This window comes from Parasteatoda tepidariorum, chromosome 6 (genome assembly GCF_982258835.1).
Source record: "Parasteatoda tepidariorum strain Cologne lab strain chromosome 6, Ptep-v5.0, whole genome shotgun sequence".
NCBI classification, from domain to species: Eukaryota; Metazoa; Arthropoda; class Arachnida; order Araneae; family Theridiidae; genus Parasteatoda; species Parasteatoda tepidariorum.
Window position 1 is genome coordinate 79,766,510 of NC_141760.1, and position 12,470 is coordinate 79,778,979.

A 12,470-nucleotide genomic window follows, 5' to 3' on the forward strand; every position below is an offset into this window, starting at 1 on the left:
TTCTGCTTCGTGCACAACCAGCTTGAAGAAATCAATTTTTGTTGTTAATTTTTTGTTTGCAATTGTGACCTCCAAAGATGGTTTAAGGGAAAGATGCAATTTTCTGCATTTCATTCATGACTGTTAAATATAAGATTAAAAAAAGGATAGTTTTCATAACTTTGCGGAATATTATCCATTTTTAACCATTTAATTATCCTGGCAACAATAGTTACTCTAATATCTCAATTTTCTTTTGTTGCCATCTTATACATTAATGTGCCTGGATTTTGCTTAGTATTTTTCTTCAAATTCTTTCAATTTATTAATGAATTAACAGACCGCTTTCGTTTTGAAGATTTTGAAGAACGTCTGAAAATGCAGATTATTGGTATTCTTTCAAAATTACTTGAATCCATTTCTAAATAGAAGTTTAAAACTGCCTTAATGCAATGCCTGATTTATCATAAGACCTAAAACGTCTGTCATAGGACCATTACGTTTCCAGAGATCCTTTAACTTTTGCAAATATTTTTTTTCCTTAAGAATTGCCTACTAGAGTTTTGGGTTAACAAAAACTTAACGAAATAAAAGCCTAAATTTTCTTAATATATCATAATTCTCTTATATTAAAAATCATTTAAAAGCATTTTGTTCACAAACAAGTTATATATTTAGTTTAATATAACGTATAAAGATAACCCCGATGATTCTCTATATACAGCCCTTAAATTTTGCTATCAGACTCTGTCTTGTTTATATGAACATATACATGAATAGGGGGCTAACTCCACTTATTAGATCAATAGGGCTAGCCTCACATTTATGTTTATGCAAGTCATTTCAATCTTAAAATAAAATCTGGTTCTCCTCCAACTTATTCCTGCTATCAAATAAAGGGCACCGTAAATAAGGCAAGATAGGAAAGAGAATACACTCATTAGAATTTAAGGCTCTGTTTCTGAAAATGAACGAAGGATGTGGAGTTTCCCCATGAATCAAATAAATTCTTTGCATAATACTTTCCATATAAATTTAAATGAAATATTAGGCTTCACAATGATTTCAGAAATTCTTCAATCTTTTTTCCGTGTTTTTCAGCGTTTTTACGTTTGCCAGCAAACAATTTTGCTTCTAATTGCAGTGTAGTTAGGGCGTAATAAATATCTAATTTAAAACTGCGAGGTGCCAAAATAAGAGGTGTTGTTGTGGTGCAATGTTTACATGTTGAAGTGAAACTTTCACACCCATCATCCAAAATATTGTCCTTGAAGGTGAGTTCTCACGTATGAATCATTTCCTCAAGTAGGGACGGAACTCTAAAATCCAAGTCTTACACATTTGCGTTGAAAACCTCGTACATCAACCTGAGTACGTGTATTATATTAATAAATTATCTTGAAATCTATCCATGAAAATACCAATTCATCATATATATACACATTACATAATTTTATTTAAATGATACATTTAAAAAAAAAGCAATGACCAATAAGTTTGAAGATCTTAGCTTATCCAAGATTGAATATGAAACCAAAGAAAAGCCATCTCTATATCCTAATGCAGTCAACGACTCGGAATGAGTAAAAAACATAAAATAAAATTATTCTTAAAATGTGTAAAAAGCGCGAAAAATAAATTAATGACGTAAAATGTTGGAATGGTAGAGAAAATTTCTTATTTGCGAAATGGCGTGTGACCAGGGAACTAGCAAAAGGCGTCATTCGTCGTTTGGTGTGGGGCATAGCTGACGCCTTTTTCCAGAAGGTGCTAAGCTTGTTGAGATTATTCTGCACTGTGGTTGAATAATGGCGCTTCGCTGCAACACTGACGAAGTCTCTCTTGACGATGATCTGGTTTTCGGTAGGAAATGACGGTTATTTTTGTTCGCTTTAACGCTTTTTTTTTTCTTTCAAAGCTGGCATACCATTGCTTTTGCTACAAAGCATCTTTCTAAAATATGGACATTTAGAGCTTACATTTTATACTTTATGATGACATTTTATTTAAGGTCACAGAAACCTGTCAAGAAAAAATTCGAAATGGAATCAACATGCCAAAACATAAAAAGTTAATGTTTAAGAAAAAAATGAACTTTTAAAAACACTGACTCATTCACATCTAAGATATCTAAATAAATCTACTGTTAAAGCGTCTAAGTCGATTCGCTTTCAAACTATTTAAGTTAGAACATGCATTCGATAATAATTAGACTGAACGTAGCTTTCTAAAAAAAAGTTTAAAGTCTTCCTCATTTTTTTTCTAATATGGTATAATTTAAAATAATTAAACTGCATCCAGAGTGTCTTAAAAATTTAAAACCAAACTTAATATATTAATCAAATGACGCAATTGATATTTTTTCTATTTAAACTAAAATGGATTTTAAAGTCAGATCAGATTACATTGTATTTTAATAAATAGGTGAAAGCTGTTCCTTTTTGCTGATAACTCAATGCAATTTGAGATAATTATATCACATTTTGTGCTCCACGAAGACTTAATGCCAAATTTATAAAACTAAACAATTGATACTTTTTCTAACTATTTAAGTTAGAACAGATATGAACTTATGATATTAATATGATTGAAGTAAAGATATAAGAACAAGAACTGACGGTTATTTTTGTTTCTTTTTACGCTTTTTTTGTTCTTCTGTGATGGCTTACCATTGCTTTTGCTGCAAATCATCTTTCTAAAATATGGACATTTAATGCTTACACTTTATACTTTATAGTAATATATCATTTAAAAATACAGAAAACTCTCAAAAAATTCAAAATGGAATCAATATGTCAAAACATAAATAAAAAATTAATGCTTATGAAATTAATTAACTTTTAAAAAGTCATAAGCGACTCATTCTCACCAAAGAAACTTCTAATTCACATCTAAGATATCTAAATAAATCGACGTCTGTATTGATTTACTTTCTAGCTATTTAATTAAAAACATTTATTGGATAATGATTAGATTAACCGTACCTTTCTATAAAAAAGTTGATAGTCTTCCTCATTTACTTCGAATATGTTATAATTTTAAATAATTACACAGCGTTCAGAGTGTCTTAAAACTTTAAAACGAACCAACTTAATATATTATTCAAATGAGGCAATTGGTTTATATCTACTTAAGTTAAAATACAGATAAGACAAAATTATGACTTTTTAGCTGAAAGCTTTTATTCTTTTGCTGATAACTCAGTATAATTTAAAATGATTAAACCACATTTTTTTCACCAAAATGGCTTTAGATCAACTATATAAAACTAACCGATTGTTGTAATTTTTACCTAATTAAGTCAGATAGATATTATAGGTAAAGACAAGGACAAAGAGAAATGAACTTCTTTTTTTAAAAAAAGGGGGTAAACAATTATTTATTTACAACAAAGTTTACATACTTTAAAACTTATAGTTAAAATCAAATTCATTGCGTCAGTAAAACTAAGTAAACCAACTTTATACATTGCAGCAATAAGTACTTTTCCTTATTTAAGTTAGTATAAGTATTGATTATGATTAGGTTTAACAGAATTTTGTAAAAAGGAAATAAAAAGCAATAATACGTTTACTTCTAAAGCGGCATAAATTAAGATAATTAGATCGCATTCGCTGCATTAGAAAAATATAAAAACAACGAACAACAAAAAAATCGATGAATTTTCTAACTATCTAAGTTAGAACAAATATTGAATATGGAGAAGATTTAACATACATTTCTAAAAAGTTGAAATTAATAACTCATTCAACACTTGTTTAATATAATTAAACCGTATTTATTGTTCCAAAATTAAAACCAACATTATCGAATGAAGAAATTGATATATATTTCTAGTTTTTGACTTAAAAACGAATAGATTTAAATAAACGTGCTTTCCTTAAAAGTGATCAAAACAAGACAGCATTGACTACTTACTTATAGCAGTTTTAATATATAGCTAAAACACAGCAGTAGCAGGAGAAAACTTAATAGTGCGTCTGTCAAATGAGTCAATATATTCTCAACTTTATAAAGTTAAATTCTATACTAAATATGAATCTCCGATAAAAAATGCACTATTCCAAGAATTGAAAGCAATGACTCATTTACTTCTAACAAAATATAACCTAAAGTTAACTAAAAATACCTTAATTGAATAAAAAAAATTCCTTACCCTCTCGACCAAAGAAATTAAAAATTTATTTTCAAATCATTAGAGCAAATCACTTTTAATATAAAACAGATTAATTTTGTTTAAAAAACTAGAGGACAATAACTTAATTAATAATTTGCTTTTAAGAAGTTGCATTTCAAATCCAACTTCATCGGTTGCATTATCCATATTGCTCAATTCAATGAATTTAAAAACTTCTCTTTCAAATGAATCAATTGATATATTCTTGAGCTTTTATATTTAGAGAAGATGTTAAAAATCGATCCATTTAAATTCATTTTTCTAAAAGTTAAACGTAATGAATTTCTTAATAGTATAATCGCAGTTAATTCTGAAAGCATTTATTTTAAAAAAATTAGTTCGACATTTTCAAGTTTTAGAGTTTTTTTCCTGCTATCATCGCAAAAAAAAAGTTTTTGTGTTTAAGAGAATGCAAATCTTATTGCTAAATTATTTGAATTGTTTTCCTTTGAAATATATAAATATATCAAAAGCACATTTTGCTTCATAATTAACATTTCATTTCATGTTTAATTTGTTGATAAACTTATTAGGCTGCTTTTATGATCACTTGAAAATTATAACAAAAATTTAGATTTCTTAAAAATAAAAAATTAGCAACGACTTAAAACGGAGTGGAAGACAAGGTATTTTTATTTAAGGAAATCTCATAATTTCGGTTACATATTATTTTCCTTTGCTTTAAAAACTATTCTAAACTGTTCTAAGTATCTCTTATACACAAATACGAGTCAAAAAATCATTTATTTTGTGAAATAATTAGATTTTAAAAATTAAGATTGCTCTACTTGCCACTTTTGTCAACTTATTTATATTATTATATAAGGAAGAAATCGTTAATTTTTTAGTAAGAAATTAATTTTATCTCTATAAAATTAATTTTAGGAGAAAATTTCGCAAACAAACTAAAAAGTAAATTATATTTTTATATTTAAAGAGCTAAATTTGTACATCAACAATTTTCTGTACTTTGGCGAAGTTTCTTGTCTCTTGGTTGTGAAAAAAAAAAAAAAAAAAAAAAAAAAAAAACGAATCGTAACGTAACTAAATATTGACACCATAGCAACAATTCTTAAATGGCTGCTATTTATTCATTTTCCAATTATAATTAATTATGGTGATTTGTCATTACTTTTGTTTATGGTTTTTATTTATCAATGTCTTGTTATGTTCTTTAAGTTTAAATTTTTTACTGCTGAAATATTAACTTTTACTGGTAATTGTATATTTTCATAAAAATGTAAGTTGGTTTTTTAATGATGATATACAATACCTGATTTTAATACCGTTTAATTTGTATGTATGAAAAAAATGACGCCGTTTTTTTGTAACTTATTCATGCATTATTGATTATAAAAAGTGCGTTACGTTGATTTGAGTTTATACTGAAAATAAATAGATTTAGTAAGCTTTTATTCCATGAAGTTAAGATGGAGATCTTTTAAATCACTTCGCATTTTATTGTGTGTTGTTTTTAGAATTTCTTGAATAGTGTATTATTTTTCATTATTATTACATATATATTTCATTATTTTTATGTATAATTTTCGTTATTTTTATATATATTATATATATTTTTCATTATTATTCAAAAACTAAAATGTTTTTGCTAATCATTTTCTCTTTACTTAAATTTCATTTTTTTTTTAAGATTTAATGATACAATTATTTAATTGAAAGGTTCAATAAGTACAAAAAAATTTGAATTTCTGTAAAAGTTGGTCACAATTTCAAATATAAATTGGGATATAATGACTAATTATGAGAAAATTAAATAAAACTCTTTAAATGGATAAAAAAAAAGTACGAAAATAATTTGATTTTTATCAGAAAAAAAAAGTAAAGCGCATCACTTTCAAAAGACAAAAAGGAGATGTTTGGTGGTGGTAGAAGTTTATTACAAAAACTATACTCTTTGTGTTTTTCGTATGACAAAAATGGAATTATTTTCTCATTTTCCACTCTTAGTTTTATACCTTTTATATAAAGTCGGAATGTATAAGAAATTCTTAGTTTGTTAATAAATTTAGCTTGAACTATTAAAAAAATTATTTGCTTATTGTCATCAGACACAGAATTCCTGTAGAAATTTAAGCACTCTAGGTAGTCCAGAAATGGTCGATATTGAGATTGTTGATGAAATTCACTTGATGATCTAAATTATGCTTAGGTAGGTCAAAAAAAATTTAAACAATTATTTCCATCTAACAGTGTTCAGTTCATATAAGAACACTTTATCTAGTTAGAAAATAGTTGAAATTCAGATTAAAGATAAATTCCCTTTCTTTTATGTTATGATTCTAAATCATGTAGTGACCAGAAAACGTTGAAAACTTCAGATGTCATCTAGTGCAGAGCTCCATTTAAAATGTAGGCCCTCTACCTAATCGGACAGTAATTGAAATTTTGATTGACTATAAATTTATTGTAAAGAATATCAGGAAATAATTATTATTCATTTGTTCATCAGATCCGGTTATCTAGATCAGGTTCGAACACTCCAGTTTCTTAGAAAGAGGACAAAAGTTTTACCAGCAATCAGTTAACTTTGCGATAACATGGTGATTGGTTCTGATTGTTTTGAAAATGATTTAAACTCACATTGTCGGCAGGCGCGAAGGGGCTCTTATGACGTGATCACTCTAGTTAATCAGAAATTAGTCAAAAATTTGACACAAGATAAGTTTCCTTTGGCAATATTTTCATGATAAATTCTTCCGTTAACAGTCGTGAAATGATTGCAAATACCCTTGTAGCATTTAAATTCAATTTAAATTTGAGTGCTGTAGCCAGTCTTAAAGCTGTCGGAAAATTTTGATTAACAGAAAATTTGTGCTTGTAGCGACCGAAAAATTATTGAATCTTGCATTGACATCGAGCACAGGGCTTTAATACTGTCTTGAGTGCAATCCAAATTTTGACTGCAAGATTCCATCACCGCAGACATTCCATCGAGATTCCATCGCAAAGATATCAAGATTCCATTAAGTTAACAAAATAAATAATAAAATAAAAATGTTATTTATATTAAAATAAAAATATTTATTTAAGAGATAAAAAATATGTTAATAACAAAATAAAGAATGAAACTTGTACCAATTTAATTTTTGTGAAGTTATCAATAATTTACTCTTTTTATTAAAAAGCTATACATTTTAGTTTTCTTTTTATCATATCTTTGACTTAAAAATTACAAGAAAAATTAAATTCAAAACTTAATAAAAATCACTGTGAAAGCTAAAAGCTCCCAAAACGGAAAAAGTGAAAGAGACTGTAAAGAAGTGTCGCAACTATTAGTCGTAACCATTCCACTATCTTTCTCTTTCGCAACCCAATATTTAGAACATTTTTGAAACCATTGTCAAAACTCTTTAACTAAGAGTTAGATAGCAGGAACTCTATTATATTCTTGTTTAATTTTCCGTTAAATTTTTTCTTGACAAATAAAGTATTTAGCAATAGTGAAAACTTTTAATCTCCAGCATCTCTTTTTTATTTCAATTTCTGAGTTAATGATAATTTTTCTAATAGTACATATATGCTGACTGTACACAATTTTACATAAAATATCACACAAAACTAAATATAATTTTTCAAACACCAAATGTTACCATTTAATGATTGTGAGAAAGTGTTTCAATATGTTTATTACAAATTGTTTCCAAATGAGTCAATATTACAAAACTACTTAGTAAGAACACTTTTAGTTTTAAGCCTTCAATTTTGTCACGATTGTTAGTTACTATTTTCACAAAAAATATAACGAAAATGAATGATAAAATACAAAAAAAGTTTCTCAAAAAAAATTTAAAAAAGAGTTTCTCAAAATTGAGCAAAAACGTGTCAAAATACCTTCAAAACAATTATAGTCGAGCTTAAAAAACCCGTGTATTCAAATTTTAAACAATATATACTCTTTTTTAAGCAAAATGCATAGTCTCAAAAGTGACATGAATGGAGAAATGCGGGAAAGCGATGTTCGTAGGCTGCCGGCTAGATTAGAACCAATGAGCACCAGGATAGTAGTATGATACTTCTAACCACCATAGTCTTACACCCCTATTTAGGGAGCGATAGAAAGCTTTGTACATAGTCACCGCAATATGACATAAATTCAGTTCGATTATATGTTAAGCTAAAACGAAAAAAAAGCAAAACGTTAAATTAAAATTACCAATCTCCTGATATAGTTTCTCTATAGACTCCTATATAACTAAATTAAAACTAAACTCAGTGGTGAGACAGCCCATAGAGGGCCAAGGCCTACTGTGCCCATTTCAGTTTTCTTGACCTTGGGCTCTGGGGTGTAGGAGCAGATGTTCCGGTCAGGTGGTCAGCCGAACGCGGAACCCCCAGTGTTTAGTTCCCAAGCATGCTTGGTACACATTTATAGACCCACTGAAGGGATGAAAAGCTGAGTCAACCTCGCCCGGCCCGAGGACTTGTGGCACGGGAGCGCGAAGCGTTACCACTCAGCCACCGGGCGTCATAGACTCCCATATAGACTCTTTTAAATTGCGTCGAATCTATTGAAAATTAAAACTGTCGTGTTTGCAAGTATTACAAAAAAAAAAAAGAAGTTTTGAGAGAGCGTTACTTGAAACAGGCGAAACTTTTTTTCCCCATAAATGCATCAACTCAAAAAAGCAATGTATCTTTCTCATTTATATGCGTTCCAACTTCTTCCTTCTGAAAAATAATCTCAAATTTGAAAATTTTATGCATAAAAAAGGGAAAATAAACGAAGGTTGAAAAAAAGAAGTTTTTATAAATTTCATAATGATATTTACGAGTTAATCCCGTTTTATATTTAAATTTTCTCCCTATTAAAACAGTTTTCCTTTTTGGAAAGATTATTACACATCTCAAAAGTACTTATGCTAAAATCTTACTAAAAAGCTGCTAAAAGCTTGTGCTAAAAGCTTACTAAAAAGCTGCTAAAAGCTCACTAAAAAAGTTTTATTTTAAAATTTAGAATCTAATAAAAAGACAAGAACATTGTTTAATAGAAGGAAACTAATTTATAATTTTAACTGTTTTCAACTAAAGGTTTGAATCCTACATTTGTCAGGCTAGCAGTGGATTAGCCTGAAGATAAAATTTTCTAGGACAAAAGACGGAATCGATCAAACTGCGCCAAACTTATATGACGGTACGTACTAAAGAAAACGAAATTAATGTTAGGAACTAAATCTGACGGTGGGTAAAATAAGGAGGGAGACCATTGACATAAGCTCGAGGAAGTCAAACATCTGTTTACTTGAAAAGTTATTACTTATTACTTATTAGAGGACCGACAAGCATATTATGTGCTTTTACAATATGCATCATCGAAGACAAGTTTCCCCTACTGGCAATATACAAGTTACCCCTACGCTACAGCAGTGGCGAATATAAGTTAAAATTTTGGAGGGGGCCCAATATTAAATTTTATTTTTAGTTTAAAAAAAACTAAGTGTTGGAACTAAACAATCTCGTTATCATTTTTTTATGCTTTCAGTTTATAAACTATGAGTAAACAAAATTGAACGTAACAATTGATTTTATTTGGATTGATGACTGTACATACATATATATATATATATTTATATATAAGAAGTTTGTCTTTTTAAGTAAAATTTACAAAACAAAGTTCAGATTTCTTGGTACACTTGCAAACTTATCAAGTACTTCTTCATCGCTTATTTTAACGTCTCTATGGATGGAAAGTAATACAAGTCCATTAAGTCTATTTTCCGAAGTGGTGTTTCTTAAGTAAGACTTCAGTCTTCTTAAACTTGAGAAGCTTCTTTCCACAGTCGCAACAGAAACAGGTAGAACTACTAGTAATTTTAAAAGAATATAAATGTTAGGGAAGAAAGTCTTGTCACATTTTTCTAAACAACAAATTGCTGTTTTGGGAAGATCTTCAGATTTATCCCGACTCCACTTTTCTCTCCATAACATGAATTCACTTTTCACGATCTCTTTATGGGACAAATCGTCTTCGTAGAAATTGAAAGCAGCTTCCAGAGAACTGAAATCTGTTTTTATACAAAATTCTGGAAGTATGTGTTGTAAGGATGCAACTGTTTCCTTGTGAGATTGAAAGCGTTCCTTTAGGGAATTACAAAAATCGTCAAGGTAAGGTACATAAACAATTCGTCGATAGTACTCTTCCTTTGAGCTGTAAGGGACGTTGTTGCGGGCTGTTTGAAGACGACAAATTCTTGGAATCTCTTCTTTAATGTCGAGTTTTTCAGCAAATTCCTTTACTTCAACATACAGGGTTTTAAAGTTGTCTTCAGCATTTGCCCTTTGCTTCGATAGCAGATCTAAGACGCTTGTAACATTTGATATGGCTTGAGAAAGATCTATGTTTCTTTTTTGAAGCGTCTCGGATAAGTTATGTGTAGTTGACAGCATGCGGCTCAAAAGAAAAAGATTGACAAGAAATTGACTGATAGAACTACCTAGAGCATGTGCCTTAGGTGCTGAGTCACTTGATTCTTCTTCTATTTTCAAAAGAGAGAGAATGATTGGTTCTAAAATATCTTTAAACAAAAACACAGAGTCGTGCCTATCCACCCATCGTGTTTCACAGAGTGAAATAAGTTTCTTTTTTTTCTGTTCAGGACAGCAGTCAGATATCGTCGATTTCAGTATTTCAGTTCTTTTGGCTGACTTGTGGAAAAATCCGCAGACTTCTTTGATAACGCCCATGCAATTTCTTATAGAAGGGATGTTACTTGCATCTGACAAACACAAATTTAGACTATGTGATGAACAATGTGTTTACAAGGCCAGTGGAAGTTTTTCTCTGATAAAAGCTTGTACCCCTCTGAATTGCCCTCTCATCGCGGAAGCACCGTCGTATCCTTGACCTCTCATTTTCTTTAAGTCAAATCCTAAACTTGACAAGGTCTCCAACACTGTGTTAGCTAAGCCTGCACCAGTAACGTCATGAACGGGGACGAAAGTTAAAAAATCTTCTCTAATTTCGTATGATTGGTCTTCAACATACCGTACGCAAAGAGAAAACTACTCTACTTGGCTAATGTCAGTGGTTTCATCTGCTAAAATGGAATAAAAAATAGACTTCCTGACATTTGTCACAATTTGAGATTGGATTAAATGACCAAACGTGTCAATGATTTCGTTTTGTATAAAAGAACTGGTGTACATACTCTTCCCACCACTGTTCATTAATTGATCTTTAAGGTCTTTATCTCCACTGTTAGCTCGGTATCTCAGCAATGATCGAAAATTTCCGTCATTTTTTTCGGGTTCTTCTAGGCCTATTCGTCCACCATCACGATGACCTCTCACTGCTATTTGTTGCCTTCCACAAAATCTTATAGTTTGTATAATAGGAATCAATCTTTTTCTGTTTTTTTCAACATCCAATTTTCTTTGAGAATTGACTTGATTGATAACACTGTCAGCTTTATTTTTTACAATGGATTTTGTGTCTTCAGCAATCAAAACTGATGTTTTATGATAAGTGCAATTTTCATGTTTACGAAATATTTCCTTGGCTTTTTTCAAATTATTAAATGCCCGTGTTACTAATACCCCTGTTACTTGATGATCTCCTTTTCCTACAGTATTGGAAGGTGAAAATATTACGCAATATTTACAAAAAGATCCGGATTTTTCTTCAGAATAAGCTAACCACTCAAATTCTTCTAACCATTTCATTTGAAAAGTTCTAGTATGGGTTGAAGTAGAACATCTGGAATTAGAAGGAAATTTGTATGCAGGTTGTGGTTTCCAAACATTTTCTACAAGCGAAATTTTTTCTTCATTTGTTAACGAACGAACGGAATCGTTTTGACAATAGTTTCCAATATCATAGATATTTCTTTTTACCTGGTTGAAGTCCTCTGTAAGTGGGGCTGGATGTGGATCAACCGTACCAATACCTTCGAAACCAGAAGAAACATTCTTAGTAGCACAGCCAACTTCAGTACTGTCGCTAATAGACTTATTTACAATCTGTTTTTTTGCAAAAAAATTTATAATAGAAGCTTGTCTCTTAATTATGAATGCAATTGACTTAACAACAAATGTTTCCCGCTTATATAGATTGAGTTAGAGCGCATAAATTCGAGAAGCTTTGATTTCTGGAACAGTCTAAAATCTTCGAAAAGGAACCTATTCAAAATCTCGATTGGGTCTTCAAAATAGGCCACGCCTTCATTGTACGCCTTCATTTTAGATTTACGATACTCTTAGCGCCATCTATACTTTTTTTCGGAAACTATTTGCTAGCAAAGCCATCCGAACATTAACTAACTTTACGTGTAAATATATAATTTTTTTCCTTCGGATT

The 12,470-nt window shown here is 29.8% G+C and overlaps 1 protein-coding gene across 1 annotated transcript in view; it reads left to right on the forward strand.

The window, feature by feature from the left end:
- The first annotated feature begins 1,615 nt into the window (after positions 1–1,615).
- The window catches only part of LOC107442083 (filamin-A), a 71,346-nt gene continuing 60,491 nt past the window's right edge, over positions 1,616–12,470 (forward strand). Inside the window, exon 1 of the mRNA XM_071178476.2 lies at positions 1,616–1,842. Coding sequence (XP_071034577.2) covers positions 1,788–1,842 — 55 coding nt within the window. The 5' untranslated portion in view covers positions 1,616–1,787. The remainder of the gene's footprint in view (positions 1,843–12,470) is intronic.